This window comes from Rhinolophus sinicus, linkage group LG01, assembly GCF_036562045.2.
Source record: "Rhinolophus sinicus isolate RSC01 linkage group LG01, ASM3656204v1, whole genome shotgun sequence".
In the NCBI taxonomy this organism is placed as follows: domain Eukaryota; kingdom Metazoa; phylum Chordata; class Mammalia; order Chiroptera; family Rhinolophidae; genus Rhinolophus; species Rhinolophus sinicus.
The window spans coordinates 68,625,415-68,644,560 of NC_133751.1; the positions used below are offsets into that span (position 1 = coordinate 68,625,415).

At 39.5% G+C, this 19,146-nt stretch overlaps 2 protein-coding genes across 9 annotated transcripts in view; one reads left to right on the top strand and one right to left on the bottom strand.

Annotated features, from left to right (window-relative positions):
• The window catches only part of SIDT1 (SID1 transmembrane family member 1), an 88,423-nt gene extending 82,119 nt beyond the window's left edge, over positions 1-6,304 (bottom strand). For 3 of the 6 annotated variants that reach the window (XR_012496291.1, XM_019734846.2, XM_019734845.2), the window contains exon 1: positions 5,293-6,304. Coding sequence is in view for 5 of the 6 variants with exons in the window: in XM_019734846.2 (XP_019590405.2) it covers positions 5,293-5,502 (210 nt within the window). In the remaining variant the exon portion in view is untranslated. The remainder of the gene's footprint in view (positions 1-5,292) is intronic. The other 3 variants (XM_074331830.1, XM_074331829.1, XM_074331832.1) reach the window with 3 other exon arrangements.
• Positions 6,305-8,368: 2,064 nt separating this feature from the next.
• SPICE1 (spindle and centriole associated protein 1) overlaps positions 8,369-19,146 on the top strand; it is a 59,459-nt gene continuing 48,681 nt past the window's right edge. Inside the window, exon 1 of one of the 3 annotated variants that reach the window (XM_074331822.1) lies at positions 8,369-8,389. In XM_074331822.1, the coding sequence (XP_074187923.1) occupies positions 8,378-8,389 (12 nt within the window). In that variant the 5' untranslated portion in view covers positions 8,369-8,377. The remainder of the gene's footprint in view (positions 8,390-19,146) is intronic. The other 2 variants (XM_074331796.1, XM_019734843.2) reach the window with 2 other exon arrangements.

A 19,146-nucleotide genomic window follows, 5' to 3' on the forward strand; every position in this document is an offset into this window, starting at 1 on the left:
ATACAACACCAAAGGCACGATTAATGAAGAAAAAACTTAAGTGGTACTTCATTCGATTTTAAAATGTCTCCTCTGTGGAAAAAACACTATTCGGAGATTGAAAAGACAAGCTACAGATAAGAATAAAATATTTGCAAAACTTGTGTCTGATAAAGGACGGGTATCCAACATCTTAAATAAAGAAGTCTTAAAACTCAACAATAACGAAATAAATAATGCAATTTAAAAATGGACGAAAGATCTGAAGAGACACCTCACCAACAAAGAAATATGGATGGCAAATAAGCATATGAAAAGATGCTCAGCATCATATGCCACTATGAAATTACAAATTAAAACAATGAGCTATTACTCTGCATCTGTCAGAATGGCCAAAGTCTAAGCACAGGCAACACCAGATGCAGATGAGGATGGGGAGCAACAGGGACTCGCATTCACTGCTGATGGGGATGCAGAATGGTACAGCCCCTTTGAGGACAAGCTTAACAGTTTCTTATAAAATCGAACAAACTCTTACCATATGATTCAGGAATTAAGTTCCTTGGTGTTTACCCAAATGAGCTGAATAATTAAATCCACACAGAAAGCTGCACACAAACGCTTACAGCAACTTCATTCCCCTTTCTTTCTGCCTATCCAAGTTCTGCTTATCTATTATGACTTTTTCAAGTCTCATTTCCTCCAACAAAGCCATCTGTGGGATGCATGCCTTCTCTATAGTCTTGTCGTACTTTGAGAAGTGCTGTCTAATAAAAATATAATAGAAGCCGCACATGTGTTCTTAAAATTTTCTAGTAGCTACATTAAAAAAGTAAAAGAAACAGGTGAAGTGAATTTTATTAATGTATTTATTTAACCTAACATATCAAATATGTAATATATAATCAATAAAAATATTAATGCTACATTTTAGGTTACTGTTTTCATACTGTCTCCAAAATCTGGTGTGTATTCCACACTTACGGTACATCTCTGTGACTAGCCATATTCCTAGTGCTCCTTAGCCCCATGCGATAGTGTTTGGAAGTAGGGCCTTTGGAAGGTAATTAGATCTCAATGAGACCTTATAGGAAGAGAGAGCAGAGAGCTTGCTTCTCTTTCTGCTTTCTGGGCCAAGTGAAGACACAGATAGAGGGCACTGTTTACAAGTCAGGAGGCCGGCTCTTACCAGACACCAAATCTGCTGACATGTTGATCTTGGACTTCGCAGCCTCCAGAACTATAAGGAATATTGATTTTTTAAGGCACTCAGACTAGGGTATTCTGTTATAACATCCTGAACTGATTGAAACAGTAACCAATCACCCAGATACGGTGCTAAGGAGATGATTCTCTCCTCACAAACAAGCACCCGTCCAGTTCAGTAAGGGGACGTGCGAGGATAATAATGGTGGCTTCTCTGCCTCCGTATAGAGAACCTAGGGAGAGTCCATACGAGACCAGAATGGAAGCTCTCACATCAAAGTCTTTAATTCTTCCTCATAACTAGTAACGTATGTAGCTAGAAGTTACCACGGCAATATCCTGATATATATTTCATTGTTCATGAGACCTGGATAGGCTCCAGATCCAAGAGGCTGGTATAACTGGTTCAAGATATACAAGTGCTGGTTGATATTAATAAAGCCAAGGATTGTTCCTTGGGTATAGAAAAGCATAAATCATTAAAAGATAGATGCCTCAGTTTAATAAACAAACAAACAAACAAACAAATGATTTCCAGGGAAACATTTCACATTCAAAAATCTATGGCAAAATATGAATTCTGTTACTGAAAGCCTCAGAGAAGACATGTTGTTGCATGGGGCTAGATTTGTATCTAAGGGCTCCTTATCACCATCTAGCTCAAATATAAACCTCTGATTGTTGCTGCCACCTGTCTCCACAAGAGTATTCTCATTTCCAATAAACCTGCTTTTGTGCCCTCTGTCCTAGTCAAACATATCCCTGGTGACTTTCCCAGCAAGGTGATTTCCTTCTAGTTGTGCTCCAGCCCTGTGGCTTTAGAACACCCCGTGAGCCACAGTGAAACCCTATTCCCTTTAAAAGAGTCTCCAGACACTTCCCCTTCAGGGAAATGGAATGAACCATGACCTTGCCTACCTGAACTTTCAATTGTTATTTTCATTTGTTTTCTTTAAACCAGTCACTCCATTCTTTCAGTGATACATATTTTTTTTAATGGCAACTTTGTATTTACATTTGTTTCTGCCTGGAAGGCATTTGAGACTTTTCCTGGTGCTGAACTCAGCTAATTAGCATGATGCGTGTTTGGCTAAATGGTTCTCCAGGACAGCGTTTGGTATGGGAGATGCAGTGGCTGACAGGAAAATCGGGAGGGAAGGCTCCCATTGCAGCTTCCTCTCTTCACCAAAGTCTATATTTAGAATAACTTTTCTTCTCCAAGCTTAAGGAAAAATAATGGCAAACATAACAATGCCTTGAAGAGAAAAGGAGAAAAGATAAAAACTGAAAAAATTAACTTTTTTTCTAAACCAAATTCTTTGTTGCACTGAAGAAGGGTAGGTGGGAAATGACCCTTGAAGGGGCGGGAGCTCTGACCAAGACTTGCTCAGGTGGAAGTAAAAAGGTCACGGGCAAGCTTTTGCTCTTGGATTCATAGATCTTTATTTAGCAGAGTCCTTTATTGACTTTGGGATTGGCGATGAGGCAAAACTTCTTGACATGAGAAAGTAACAAAAATATAGAGAGTGAGAGGCTAACACTGGGGGTGGGGGTGGCCAAAAAGATGGTGACAAGCCATGGCCCTCAAGTAGTGCCACCATCTTGAAATTTCCCCTGTTGGGGAAGAACTGATAAATTGTTATGCTAGCGTTGCTTAGATTTCTGATTTAATCTATCACCTATATTCTGGTGTTCTGTAATTTCCTTATGTTATTCGAAACCTTCTGTAAAATTCTGCTACATCCAACAGAATAGTTTTCATGGTATTGGAAGGAGGGGCTGCTGGTATTCAACATGGGCAAATGGGAAAAGAAGAAAGGAGACTATTAACAGAAACAGAGTAATAGTTTGGATGGAAAGATTGGAAAAATACCATTTCTGGAGAAATCAACAGAAACACTGGCTGCAGGGAAAGGAAGGTAAATTCCTAAAGTAAGTAAGTGTCTTATTTTCATATTTCATATTTTCATATTTCAAAGAGAGATCTCAGAAAGCTGTAAGATTTGAGAACATCTGGTTCATATTATTGTACACTGGCATTAAAATAATTAAAATACTTGAGTTATCTGCCAGTTCCATGGTTCCCAACTATATTTCTCAGACTAGTAAAATTTTAGGGACTGCTGGGGTGGCCAACTTCTTATTATATTGTGCAAAGATATTTTAAGTACTAATTATCACCTTTAGTTTCATAAACTAAAGGGCATTTTAACACTCATACAGGCAAAATGGAGAGTGCATAAGCAGAACAATTTTAAAAATTTTTATATTTCATAAAATTTTTTCATGATTTGTTTTTATCTGAACCGATCTCACACTTTCAACTTATTAAAACAGTAGTTTATTTTATTAAGCTTTAGATTAAGCATTCCTTAAATATTCTTCACTAATTTGTTTTTTCCCCCCCAAACTATTAGTAAACCTCTTATGTGCCAAGCACGGTGCTAGGTACTGAGGTACAGAGATGAACATGACTCTGTCCTTGTCCTCAATAGCTCATGGTTTTCTAAGGAAAGTGAGGCAGGTGATTCCAGCTGTAAACAATGCAGCCTTTGCTACACTGTAGTAGAGGAACTCACCGAATCCTGAGGGCAAAAAGGCCAAAACGACAGTTAAAAAGAAGTTAATCAAGTGTAAGCAAGTGTAAGAAACCCTAAAGTCTGACATGAGGACTTACTTTCCATTTGCGTTTGAAGCTCATTTGAATTTCCTTACTAATGATTTAGAGGGGAAGCTGACAGTACACCCCAGAGATGATGGAGTTTTTCAGACTTTTATTTGTTCTGAGCCAATCACAGGTCTAGGAACACACCTTCTGTGTAATATGTCAGCTGGTCCATACTGCACACTGGCTAGGAAGAGGCAGGTCACTTACAAGGGGTTTGGAGAATAAAAGCTGCCCCCTCCCTCTTGACTACACTAGGATGGCTCCGCACACAGCCACTCTGCTCATTTCAGGGCACACAACATGAAGGTCAGCGGAGGACAGGACAGGCTGAGAGGGCTGTGCTGCCATGGTGACAGTACCATAGGATTTAATGCCAGCCTGGAGATGGAGCACTTGCTCAGTACACATACTTGGGAGACGTCTGGGAGGGTGATAGGTACATTGATCCCTCCAGCTCAATACTCCCCAAAGTTACCAGGTTTCTGAGTTCTGATCCTCAGGGAGGGAGGCATATCATGGTATCTCAATCATCAGTTCTGAAATTTCCCAGGGAGTAGGAAATGCTGGCACAGTAAGGGGTACCATATACACGTTTATATGGGAAGGTCCAGAGACCGGTACAATGAGGGGTATTCTCTTTTCTCTGTGCCTCAGAGGGTACCATGTTACAGGGGAAAAGCTAACTGCATGCGTTTTCTTACATTATATAAGAGTATATGTGTCACAGGGATAGTTGCTGGAACAGTCATTTCCCCTCCCCTGACTCACTGCAATTCTTGTCAGAAATAGGCTAGAACTTTCACACAATTATCCATCCTTATTTAAAATCAAAATCTCAGTAGATCAGGGGATGGGTGCAGTTCCAATATCTTTGGCCGGGTCTTCTGGCTTCTCTGAAGCACATACGTGTGACAATGGTACAGAAACACAGGAAGTGACTATTGAATAAACAGAGGTTCTGCAGCTCGCGTTCATTCCCATTTTGCATTCTGAGCAGCTCTCCCTCCCCAGGCGCTATGAAATAGAAGGGTCTGGCTGAATCATCCACATGAAATGAGGTTGCTTCTCCGCAGGGGATTAGGAACACAGTTGCGGTCCTTTACCTTCGCGACCCTAGAAATCGTGACTTTCCTTGAGAAAGGCCCAGCAGGGGGCCAGGACCGCAGACCGTGCGGGGAACTAGAGCCTTGGAAAGACCAGACCTGCCAGCCACTAGGCCAGGGGAGGTGCGAAATTAAGTGTGGAGTTGTCCCCGAGGGCGCTTACAAAAGATGCGGCAACTCAGCCTAGGCAGTGATTGCTCTGAAGGAGAAAGGGAACGAGGAACCGCTGGACTCTGAGGTCTCCCTAGCTCGATTCCCAAGGGACCCAAAGCCGCGACGGGGGCTCTGAGATCTGGCAAGTTCCTGGGAGTCGAGGGAGGGGAGCGAGCGTCTTACCTGGCCGGGCTGGCTGGTGTAGTTGAAGGAGTAGATATTCTCGGTGCTGAGACTCACCACCCCGCTGTAGACTCGGTCAAAATCGGCGCCCCGGGCGGGGTCGCCGGGGTCGCGGCGCCGCGCGAGAGGTTGCGGGGGGCGCTGGGGTGTCGCCGCCCTCAGGAGCCAGGGCAGCGCACAGAGCACCACCAGCTGCGGGCACCCCCGCATGGTGGGTGCTGCGCCCGGCCGCGAAGCAGAGCGCCCTGGAGAGGGAGCGAGCGCAGAGCTGGTTCTTCCAAAGCCCCTGCGGGGCCCGGGCGCCGGCTCAGCGCAGCGCGGGCGATGCCTGGCAAGCCCCGCCGGCGAGTGCTGGCAACTCACTGGTGAAGGGTGAATCCAATATTGACGCAGCAGCCGGGGGTCTCCACCGGTGGTCACAGGCTGGGGGTAGGGGGAGCGAGGGATACCGGGGCCGGGGGTTGCTGCTTTGCTCTCCGGCTTCTATGTCCGTTTCCTTTCCCCTTTCTCATTTCTGAGAACCCCCGACTTACCCAGCCAGAATTTCAACCGATCGCTTCCCCCTCAACCTTAAAAAAATAGAAAATAAAAATAAAAAGGCATTGGAAACGTTAAAAAGAAGCTGTCTTGAAGAGTCAACCTGACCAGTCATTGAACAGCAAATTCAATCCGTTTCAAATAAATGTACACGCTGGCTGCAAGCGAAGAAATAGAAAGCAACAGAGTCTGTCCCCAAAGAGGGTGCACGAGTTCGCTTTTCCTGTCGGCTACCTGCAGAGAACTCCTGCCGGTCTGAACGATGGCTATTACCTCTCAATTCTACCTTCTCCAATAATAGAACCCTTTCTCAGACACCTGTTTTATTTCCTTATCACCTCCTGTTCTCCAAGGAGGGCTCACGTCATCGTTCTCTCTCTCCCTTGCCATGCGTGCGTGTAAATATGTACAGTCATAAAAAAAAGAGATAGATATGGTTAAGAGGACAATTTTGAGCACCGCCTGAAGTCTGGTCCCGGAAGTTGTCAAAGGCTACTCAGAGTAACTGAATTTATGCGGAAGACATTTCTTTCTGCCCAAACTCTTGCCTACTTTACACTCTGTAATGACGTCTCAGATTCTGGGAGAACCCCTAGGATTCTGTATTGATTTTCAAAAGAGAGAGACGCAGCCCGTCATTAAAAGGAAATAGTCTTCCGGCAAAAATTAGGGAATTTGATTTAAACCGTTAAAGAGCCAGATAAAGGGTGGGGTGAGAAGAAGATCCATTGGAAGTTGTTGGAGAACATCAAGCAACCACAATTCAGGTGCAGAAGAGGACTTACTGTTTTATTTCAGCTTCAAGTTATTTGTAAACTAGGAAAGCATATAACTGCATTCAACCTGTAGGAACATTAAAAAAGAAGCCACAAAGAAGAAACAGATCTTGTTCAAATGGGTTAAGATTACAGATTAAAATCCTAGCACTTAACGATTCAAAGGAAGGTTTATTTTCTATTTTTATTTATTTATTTTTTTACCTCATTGAATTCCTACAATTTATTAAAACTTCAAAAATGAGTGTAATACATTTGGTATAAAGTTTTATATCTGTGCGATCAGAAAACAATGCTGTTGGAAGGTTGAGTTACATGACTCCTTATTAGGAAAATTTTCACTTTCTGAAAAATGTTCTTGAAAATGTATGGCAGAAGGACCAAAAATACTAATTCAAAGGAGTCTGGTGGTAAAGTCTAAAACAAACCTCACTGTGTTCAAGAAACATAACATCACAATTTCGTCCAAAGTTTGAATGACTTTAAACTGCTGTACTTAAAATGTCTATACCTCTTTTTAGAATTTTGCAAAATTTCTTAAACTTGAAGTTTATGAAGCCCTTTGAGGTCAGCTGGGCTAGTTGGTGCAAGCACTCCCTGGAGTTGTAGGACCATGGAGTCCTCAATACTGTGAGAGATGAGGAACTGGCTCTTTCACAAGGCAATCCCTTCTTTTGTGAGCAAGTGTCTCATTATTAGAAAGATATTTCACATTCTAATTGAAATTTGCCTCTCTTCCACTCACGAGCATGAGTTATGCCCTCTGGAGCCACAGGAATAAACCTAATCCTTCTTCCACATGACAGCCTTGTAGGTATTTGAAGAGAGCTGTGACCCTTCAAGGCTTTATCCTACCTTTAAGCCATGAAATTAGAAACGATTGGAATGGATCCTTTATCATAGCACAGAACCCAAAATATTTATTTTTAAAGCCATTATAGATGATATCTATATCAGACAATTTGAGTGATATTACAAATTACTCTGTACTATGATCTAATCCTAATTCTAGCCCAAACCCATGGAATGACTTAAGGTAATTAACCTCCAGGATCACAAGATTGCTGTAAGGATGAAAGAGGGGACAAGTGTATTTGAAAGTGTATTAAACAGTTTAAAATGTTACACGACCACATATTGGTATCGCAGGACTCCTAGTTCAACAGCTAGAGAGTAAAATCTGACCCATCAGCCAGGTATTAAAAACATCTACCATGTCAAGCTTCCACTGTGAGAGACTGAATATACAAGCAGACAATGGCCAGAACACATGTGACAATAGACCTCTGACCCACAACCTCTGCAGCAACCAGTCCAGGAAGCCAAACCACAGCCTCTGCAACAAATGGCCCAGAAGAGTCAGAACTTGGTCGGGGACTACCAGTGTCCCCAATTTTTGCCCCTATTTCCAAATCAAGATCAATTAGAGAAAGCCAAACATGTTTCCCATAAAATGCCCTTTTTCTGGTTAGCCTGTCTCATGCTTCCCAAGATCTAATCAGAGCATTTCTGAAACCTTTCCCTTTTTTCCCACTATAAAGCTTTCCCACTCCTCTGCCTGCCTTTGACTCTCTGCCAAACACAAGTGATGGTGGCTTGCTATAGCAAGCTCTGAATAAATAACCTCTGTTTGTTTTCATTTGGGTAGTCTTTATTTCCCTAGTTTTCCTGAAGTTTCCACGGAGATACTGTCTGCACTGCCCAGCCAGTGGGGTCAACAAAGACCCCAGCCTTCAACAGGGAGCCTGTGCCCACTGCCTGCAGTGTCGAGTATGTGTTACGTGGTAAGTCAGCACTCGGCCTGAACTCGGCTCTTTGCTCTTGAGTTCTTTTGCTATCTGGTCTCAGTCTGATGCCCACGTTTTGTTACTGGTTCCCCTTTGTTTGACATTTGTAGTGGAGTCAGGCCATTCCTTTTCATCACTTTTGCTTTCTTTTTTACTTCTGCTTCATGTTATATTGTCTAAAAGTGTTTGTCACAGAGTAGAATACAGGCATAGGTGGTTCTCACTGGACCAGCATTTTTCGGATACATTTTGCTTTGGGTCCCCAATAAAATCAGTGAAGGTTGTCCTTGTTTCTTGCTTTTTCATCCTGAAAGTTTGGCTTTGATTCAGAGAGCTTTTTCTCTGGTTTTTCATCTGCCTGGAGGTATAAGCTGTTGGTCTACATTTGGAGGCAGCTACTATCAAATTGGGGGCTCAAGACACAAAGTGCACAAGCGTCCCTTCCAACTAACTTGCCAGCCCTTAGGGGGCTGGCTAAATCTAATTCCTTTCTTCCTCCTGGAAAAACTCTTGTTTCTTTTATGTCCACTCATTACAAATCTAATGCTTGCTCATATGTTTCAAATGGCATAACTTCCCCAAGGATGGCCTGAGCCTTCAGTGGCCATTCTGTGGAACATGGGATTGGAACAAAATTGTTCATTGGCAAGGTGCCTTTAAAAAGAAAGAGGAGACATTTCTCAGACCCAGTGAGCAGCATTTTTTGGGTTGGTTTGCAGAGGACTTCAAATTAAATTCTATTCAAAATTCCTTCACTAAAAGATTCATCAGTCAAAGCTAAAGAGTAATTTGGCAAACTTAAACAACAATCTGGACTCATTTCTACAGTAAGTCCTCCCAGTCCAGTCCTCCAGTGTTTCCCTGTAGCCACTTCTCCCTTTCCCCCCTGATCCGTCTGATCTCTCTCCTTCTGCACCTCCTCCTTCCTCTTCCCCTTGTCCAGACGTCCTACCCTTTCCCAACAGCTCTCCTAAAACCCCCAAATGCCAGTTGTCTCTAAGGAGCCGTCCCTCCCATGAGCCAGGTACACAGGCAAGTGTAGAACTGGACCTGAGATAAATTAATAGATAAAATGAAAGATTTCCCTAAACCCAAGCAAGACCTGCATGTATTCATAGAAGAATTTGAAATTCTTTGGGTGAGTATGATCCAGGGTTACTTGACCTATATCAGCTTGTATGCATGTTGATCAGAACCTCACATGCTAAGTTGTGCGTGACAAAAGCTGATTGGATTGACCTGGAGAGCGACCTATAAGGTCCCTCTTTCCACAAAAAAACCTCAGAGTCAAAAAAAGACCAGAAAAGTAGGTCAAAGTCTCCTAAAAGCCATACCTGAAATGTTTCTAACAAAAGTTGTTTGAATCACAATTCAATTATGCAAACAAAAAGATGAAACTACAGGAGATTTTGGGATAAACTGAAAAATATCTTTAAATAATTATTTTTTTATTGGGGAATATTGGGGAATAGTGTGTTTTTCCAGGACCCAAGTCAAGTCTTTGTTTTTTTTCCCCCTTTCAATCTAGTGGAGGGCTCAAAGTCAAGTTGTTGTTTTCATTCTAGTTGTAGAGGGTGCAGCTCACTGGCCCATGTGGGAATTGAACCAGCAACCTGGGTGTTATGAGCCCTGAGGTCTCACCAACTGAACCAACTGGCTGCCCCAGAAAAATATCTTTCAACAACATGAATATTCTACATGAAGTTCTGCCATCTTTGCTCAACCTCCTTCGTATAGTAAACATAGCACATAAGTGGTAGGTATTTCAAATAACTCACAGACTTTCCCCTATATTCCAGCCCTTAACTATATCCTTTGGGGCCTTGACTGAAAAACATTCCTTCCTGCTCTGCAATACCACCCCTACCAATTCATTTATGAGAGATACACTTTGCAAGTGGAACTGTAATATTAAGTGTACACCACAGGAACTGTTTCTTGAGGTTTCAGAGAACTCATCTACAGTTTTCATAATCATGTGTCTGCTCTATACAAACCCTTCCTTCTCCACTGTACGTGATGTATACTCCAGATGAAGATCTTAACACTGTACCCGACTTTCTGTAGGCTAAAATTCCCATTGGCACAGGAAAAATAATTGGGATGGAAACTGTTAAAGTTCAGACAGGCTCTACCAAACTGTTAGCCAAACTTCCCCAAAGCCAGAAGCTAGAGCAACGAAAAGCCTCAAATCTATAGCTGAGGGCCTTATATTCAAAGGCCTTTTCATAACCTGCACTAACCCTTGTAACATTCCTGTCCTGCCAGTAAAGAAGCCAAATGGATAAAGGTATTGATTTATTCAAGATCTCAGGGACATCATCAAAATCATTATCCAGCCCTTCCCACTAGCATCTAATGCTAAATACTATCCTGTCATCAGTTCTTCCTCCCACCATCTGCTTCACTGTAGTGGATTATTGCTTGGCCTTCCGCAGTGTGTCCCTACACCAGGACAATCATCTTTTTGCCTCATCTGAGTGGTCAATACTATATACATGAACAGCTAGGCCCAAAGGGTTCACTTAAGCCCACTCCTGTTTTGCCTAGGTCCTTGATCAAGAATTAAAAGATCCAAATTTCCCTTGTGATTCAGTTTTGATGTGAGATATAGATGAGCTCCTACTTTGTTCAGAGAAACTTGTAAAAAGGAGCCCATCTACTTGCTTTCAGCCTTAGCAGAAAAGGGGCATACAATTTCAAAAAGTATAAATTACAATTTTGCCATAATATAGTCCATAATTTAAGGCATCACCTATTTAAGGAGAGGAAAATCATTCACAACAAGCTAGAGACTGTTCCAACTTATTCCAGACTCCTTGCAAAACTTCAGTGGAGATGACATGTAGGTCTAAATGGATCGTGAAGACAATGGGCACAAATTTTTATGAGATTGTGACACCTTTTTATGAAATAGCTAAGTCTTCAGTAAGAACCTCTCTCTTTTGGGAGCCCCAGAGGCTTTAAACAAGCCTTCTGTAATCTGCACAAGGCTCTTCCACAGCTCGCTTCTCTAGACATCCCTAGCAACCAATAACCCTTTTGTCTATTCGTGCATGAATGTTCTGGATACACCTTGGGTTTTAACTCAACTTCGTGGGAACCATCAAAAAGCCATCCCTGATTAGAGCCTCACCCTCCCTCCAGTTGCAAAAGTTGGTACCCCTGGTCTTAGGGCAATGCTGCCACTGCAAACCTTGTCGCTTGCTTCTGCTGAATTCGTTCTAGCTCCCTGCCTGACCTTACGGTTCCTCATACAGTACAGACTTTACTACGTACTAAAAACATACAGCACTTTGTCAGTTGATTAACCTCTTATGAATTTCTGTTGCTCTGTCCCGCTCACATGACTTTTAATTGGTGCAACACCCTGAACCCTGCCACTGTCCTTCCCTTACCAGAGTAAGAGGAACCTCACAATTGTCTTATTTCAGTTAGGGAGTTTCCTGTACCTTGCTCAGCTTTATTAGAGATTCCCACTGAGAATCCTGACCTAATGTTTGTTGATGGATCGTGCTTCAAAATGGAAACTGGAGATTATCAAGCTATCTCTAATGTTATCACTCATCTAAACTCTCCTTTAAAAGATAGTCCTCTACCTGAGGTAAAATTAGTACACATGGCAGAATTCATGACACATCATAGAGCTTGTCAACTAGCCAAAGACCAGAGAGTAAACTTGCATACAGACAGCAAGTATGTTCGGGAGTAGTACATGATGCTTTGGAAGCAAAAAGGTTTTATCACCATCAAAAGTGGACAAGTTAAAGAATTTTTAGATGCACTTCTAGTTCCCCGGGAGATGGCTATTATAAAGATTGAGGCCCAGGGTAACAGAGATAATATGGAAGTTAAAGGAAATTGTCTAGCAGACCATTTTGCCAAACAAGCAGCCTTAACCAAAGTTATGATATTAACTAACCTCCGAAGGATAAATCTCTGGACTGAATCAAAGAGGCTATTATCAAATATCCACATTTAGCCCTGATTTGGAAAAGGAAGAATGGAAAAAATGTGGTGTATCCTTCACTCAAGTAATCCTTGGCAGTCTCAAGATGGCCATTTGGTGGCACCAGATGATTTTAAGCAGATATTAGCTGGATTTCTCCATGAAGCTACTTGCCCTGGTAAAGAGAAATTGCTTGCTATCTTAAATCAACATTGGTGGGGAAACTTTAAAAGACAGCTGAGATTATTTTGGGGTCATGTGTTACTTGCGACCAACATAATCCTGAAAAAACTGTAAAGAAGAGGCATGGCCAGGAACCTTTGGACACCTTCAAGTGGTTTTTATCCAGCTCCACTATCCACGGATTTGTTTATTTTCAGGGTGTATTGAAGCATTTCCTTGCTGAAAATCCCTTTCAGTCTCTAAAAAGCTTCTTGATTTTGTGTTTCCTACCTGGGATATACTGACTTTTACATCCAGTGACCAAGGCACACAATTTATAAGAACCACTATAAAATAACTTTGTGAAACATTACCCCTTCTCAAAAACTATACTGTCCTTACCACCCACAAACTTCTAGAAAGATCAAAAGAACCAATGGCATCCTTAAATTAGAAGTAGCAAAACTTTCAGAAATCCTTGAGCTCCCTTGGCAAAACGTACTCAGACTAGCTTGTATGGCCATACAATCCATTCCCTCAGGGATACATCCATTATATCTTTATGAACTTAACAGGAGGGCCCTATATTTAGAAATTTTACCCCTGGTATTAAACTCTGCTCTGCAGCATGCCAAAAAGGGAGTCACATACTATGCCCAGTGCTGTCATGCACAAGTTAAGGCCAGCTTCCCACAATACTTCTTAAGTAGGCTCTTCCTGATCATCAACCAAGAACCTTCATCTGTTGGGAGAGTCATTGAAAAAAAATGCTCTGGAACTTCATTGGAAGGGACCTTATCAGGTACATTTAGCAAGAAATATATTAGCAAAACTTCGGCAAGTTAATCCTTGATTTCACGTTTCACAACTGAAGAAACAACTCATAATTCTCTACAACTGGAAGGCTACTCAAATGGGGGACTAAAAACGGAGGATTCTCAGAGATCCTCTAGAAGCAGTCTATCTTTGGAAATAGCCGGTTGACCTAAGACCTTTGGAATAAGCACCTGGCCTCAGGTAATGGACAGCTTCCGCCTAAGACATTGGATCAAGTCCCCTGTCTAATTCCTATTTTGTTTTTTACCTGCTGATTGATAATCATTCTCCTTCTCATTTACTATAGACCACTGGTGTTTTCTATCCATATTGGCCCGTTTGCTCTTCCCCCCTTTCTATTATAATGGTTAGATCAGAACATACTCATTCTGACACAATTCATAGGTTATCTCAAATAGTAGCCTTCGCTTACTGACTCAGTCTTACTGACTTTTGGATCTATCATTTATCATTGGACTCAATATAAAACCTCTAGACTATTCCAGTCTCATCAAATGAGATCATAGGGAGTTTATATAGCCAACTGTGGTTCCGCTTGCACCTATGTGGACAAACGACCTTAAACACATTAACCTATGATTTTGCTAGTTTCCTTCTTCCAGAAAAAGAAAAATTATTACAATCTATTTATCAGATCCCAGGTAATTCTAAATTTAAATTTAACAACAAATTGAATTCAACAATTTGTAGGGTGATGGGCCAAATACTTTGCCACCTGGAAGAGACTAATAGAGATCCAAATATGTAAAGTCGTGGTTCTGACTCCATGTTGTGATCAGCATCTTTTTTCATGGATCTCCATGTGCCCCTACAGGGTACTACTTCCTCTTTAGCCAGGCCATATGATCTTGTTTGCCTCAGACTAACACTTCATGCCCTTCAGTAATAGTATTCCAAGCCTTGTTTATACACAGAGACTCTGATTCTATAAACCACCAAGGATGGAAATTCTGATTCAGATATAAGCTCCAAAAGGAGGCTACCCTTTATTGTTCAGGTACTCTACCTGGAGGAATTACTGACTCTTTGTTTATCCTAACAATCAGAGGTGTCTTCCCAATGCTGAACATTATGCAAATAGAAAAGTCTGTAAGAAACTTATTAACTATGGCAGAAGTTATTGGTTATATAGAGCTGCCACCTCAGCTCTAGATGGAATACGGATCAGTCTTAACTCATTGCCATGGGCAATGGTAGACAATTGCATTGCCTTTATTTCTTGTTTGCTAATTATGCTGGTGTCTGTGCCAGTGTTAATACTTCTTGAATTAATGAAACAGGCATGGTAGAATAAGCTATGCATTATCTTAGGAAAAAAGCTACTTAACTTTATAAATTTGATCCTCATGACCTATGGTGTTTTTTCTCTTGGCCTGTGTTAGGCAATTGGAGTTCCTGGTTCTGAAGTATCTTATGGGGAATATTAATTGTTACTCTTTTGGTTATAAAGGCCATGCTGTTGGTCCATTGCATTCTATCTAGATCTTAAATGCTCCTGTGTACCTGCTTTTGTCAGATGACTGTCATGATGATGCAACAATAAAAAAGGTCAAGAAGATCTCACAATGTAGTTGATTATAAAGACAACTGGACAATCCCGGAAGATGAAGATATGGATCTCTAGCATTCCTTGAATGATCAATTTTTTGCAGATGAGAGAATAACAACAAAAAAAGGGAATGAGAGACTGTATATTCAAACAGACAATGGCTACATCATATATAGCAATAGAATTTGACCTGCAGTCTCTGCTGCAATCAGTCCAGGAAGCCAAACCATATCAGCATAGAATGGTCATAATTTCATCAGGACTGAAAGCTTCCCTATTTTTTTGTCCTTCACAACATATGACCAGAGAGCCATATGATTTACATCCCAATTTAGGTATTTTTACATTTAAAAAATCAGAAAATATAAAAAGTATGATTTGTCTCATACTAGTACTCAAGATAAATCATTCCAATATTTTAAAAAAATCAATATAATAAAAAATATAAGTAGTTGTGGAAACAAAAACTACCGACATTGAGACTATTTATTCAGAGGTTGAAATAGGAAGGATTTCAGCTACCATTACTTGCATTTGGTAGTGACTCAAAAACAGGAGGGATATGGAAAGGTTTACAGTGAAATAAATGGAAGGCTTCAGAAATACTCCAATTAGAAGTTGGATTGGGGAAGATGGACGTGGACTAAGTAGAAGCCCCTTATGGTTTGGGGGGCATATCTGGCTCATATTTGGACCACCCAGAGAAAGCTAAATAAACAGTTTTCTTGAGGTTTAGTTGATACATAGCAAACCCCACATATCTAAAACATAAATATCACCTCTGTTATATATACGCACCATGAAACCATTACCTGTATATCCATCCTCTTTAAAGTTTCCTTCTTCCTTTAAATCTCTCTCCTATTTCCTCCCTGCTTTCTTTCCATTCCCAAGCAACCATTGGCCTGTTTTCTGTCACTATATTAGATTTCATTTTCTAAAATCTTATATAAATGGACTCACACAGCATACACTTTTTTTTTTTTTTGGCTTTTTTCGCTTAATATAATTAATTATTTTGTTGGATGAGTTTTGCTAAGAGTTTTTATGTCTATATTCATGTGGGATATTGGTCTGTAGTTTTCTTTTCTGGTAATGCCTCTCTCTTGTTTAGGTATCAGGGTAGTTCTGGCCTCATAGAGTGAGTTGAAAAGTATTTCCTACTCTTTAATTTTTTTGAAAGTGTGTAGAATTGGCAATATTTCTTCCCCCAATGTTTGGTAGAATTCCCCCTTGAAGCTATCTGGGCCTATAGGATTTTTTTGTGTTTGTGTGTGTGGGAAGGTCTATTTTATTTTATTTTATTTTTGTCTTTTTAAAATTGCAATGTTAATTTCTTTACTAGATATGGGGATATTTAGGTTATCTCTTTTTTTCTTGAGAAAGCTTTTTAATTTATGCCTTTCAAGGAATTTGTCCATTTTAGCTATGTTGTTAAATTTATTGCCATAAAGTTGTCCAAAATATTATATTATTCTTTTAGTATCTGTAGAATCTGTCATTTCTCATTTCTGATATTGGTAATTTATATGATAATTTTAACCTGATCAATTCGTTTAGTGGTTTATCAGTTTAATTAATTTCTTTCTTTAAAAAATTAAAGTTTACTGGGGTGACAATAGTTAGTAAAATTACATAGATTTCAGGTGTACAATTCTGTAATGCATCACCTATATATCACATTCTGTGTTCACCACCCAGGGTCAGTTCTCCTTCCATCACCATATATTTGATCCCTTTTACCCTCATCTTTAATTTAATTAATTTCAAAGATTCAGCTATTAGTTTCATCGGTTTTTCTGTTTTTTGCTTTTATATTTTTTGAATCAGCTTTAATCTTCATTATTTTTCACCTTCTTACTTTGAATTTAACCTGCTCTTCTTTATCTAATTTCTAAAGTAGAAGCCAAGGTTATTGATTTGAGACCTTCTTTTCTAATGTAAGTTTTTAGTGCTATGAGTTTCTCTCAAAGTACTACTGTCAGTTACATTCCACAAATTTTGATATATTTTCATTTTCATTCAGTTCAAAATATATTCTATTTTCTGTTTTGATTAATGACTTGTTTAGAAGTGTATTATTTTTTCTGCAAATTTGGTGGTATTTGCCAGGAATCATTATGTTATTGATTTCTAATTTAATTACATTGTGGTCAGAGAACATACCTAGTATGACTTGAATCCTTTTGAATTTATTGAAACTTGTTTTATGGTTCAGATTATTGTCCATCTTGCTAAAAGTTCTGCATATACTTGAGAAGCATGTGTATTCTGATGGTTGTGAGTAGTAGTCTATAAATGTCAATCAGGTCAAGACGGTTGATAGTGTCATTCAAGTCTATTATAACCTTGCTGATTTTCACAATACTTGTATTATAAATTATTCAGGAGGGGCATTGAAATTTCTGGCTATAACTGTAGAATTTTTATTTCACATTGCAGTTATATCAGTTTTTGCTTCATTTTTTTTGAAGCTGTTTAGGATTATTATATGCTTTTGATTTAACGTCCCATTTACCATCATAAAATGATCTTTTTATTGCAGGTAATATTTTTCACTCTAAAATCTGTTTCATCTAATATTGATAAAGCCACTCCAACTGATGTTAGCATGATATATCTTCTTCTATCCTTGTACTTTAAACTTACTAGTGTTTTTAAATTTAATGTGTGTTTTTTCTCATAGGCAGTAATTTAAAAAATCCAATCTGACAATCTCTGCCTTTCCTCAAAGTGTTTAGATCATTTACATTTAATGCAATAATTAATATGAATTTATCACCTTGCTATTTGTTTTCTATTTCTCTCATCTTTTATGTTTCCTTTTAGCCCCTTTTCTGGCTAATTTTAGGTTAATCAAGTATTTTTATCTTTTTTGTAATATCTCTTTTAACTATACCTCATTATTTTAGTGATGGCTTTGGGTTTATAGTACACATCTTTAACTTTCACAGTTTACCTTCAAATAATATGATATTAGGTTGGTGCAAAAGTAATTGTGGTTTTTGCAATTATTTTTAACCTTTTAAACTGCAATTACTTTTGCACCAACCTAAAAACACATCAGGGATAGTATAAGAACCTTACAATAATATGCTTCCATTTCTCTTCTCTAGCCTTTATGCTATTATTGCCATGCATTTTACTTCTACATATATTATAAACCTCGCAATACATTTTAATGATATTTGTTTAACTAGTCAATTATCTTTTAAAAATATTTAAACAATAAGAAAAATAATCTTATATATTTACCCTTATAGCTATTTCTAGTGCTCTTCATTGTGTAGATCCAGATTTCCATCTGCTATCATTTTCTTTTGCGCTTGAAATACCGACTTTAACATTTCTCATAGTGAGGGTCTGCTGGTGATAAAATCTATTAGTTATATGTGGAAGCATATTTATTTCATCCTTATTTTTAAAAAAATATTTTTGACAGATACAGAATTCCAGGTTGATGGTTTTTCTTTTTTTCAATACATTTTAGATGTTCTACTGTCTTCTTGCTGGCAATATTTTTAACAAGAAATATGATGTTGTCCTTAGTATTGTTTTTCTGTAATATATTTCCTCTCTGGCCATTTTAAAGATTTTTTTCTTTATAACTGATTCTGAGCAATTTGATTATTATGTGTGTGTGTGTTACATGACGTTGAATTGGCTCCGACTCCTGAAGACCCAATGAATGAATGATGTCCCCAATGTCCCAGCCTCAACAGCCTTGATCAGCTCCTGTAGATTCATTCCTATGACTTTTCTATGGAGTCAATTCATTGCATATTGGTCTTCCACTTTTCCTGCTGCCTTCTAGATCATTATTATTACTTGATGTAATGTTCTTCATGTTTCTTGTGTCTAGGTTTTTTTGAACTTCTGGAAGGCAGATTTCTGGGTAAAGATATTGAAAGGACAATTGAAATAGTGATGGGAGCTTATGGGAGCAATCTCTTGAGATTGCTGCAATGTTGTCAATGAAGTAGGAAGCAAGGTCACCGGCTGAGACTGAGCATAGAGGAAGATATTTGGGGCATGAGGAAAGGTATAAAGTTCTCCTCTAGGAGGGTAGGAGAATCAATGAAGCAGGGAACTGTAATATGGTATTCAGGCTGTTTTAAGGGCCCATTTAAAATTAGTGATCATGAATTTAAAGTCTGCATGGTTGATTGTTTTCCTTCTTCAGTTTCAGCGTCAAGGGTGCTGGCACTCAGTAAGTACAATGTTGGGAAGGCCCAGACTGTGGTTTTCCCAAGTGTT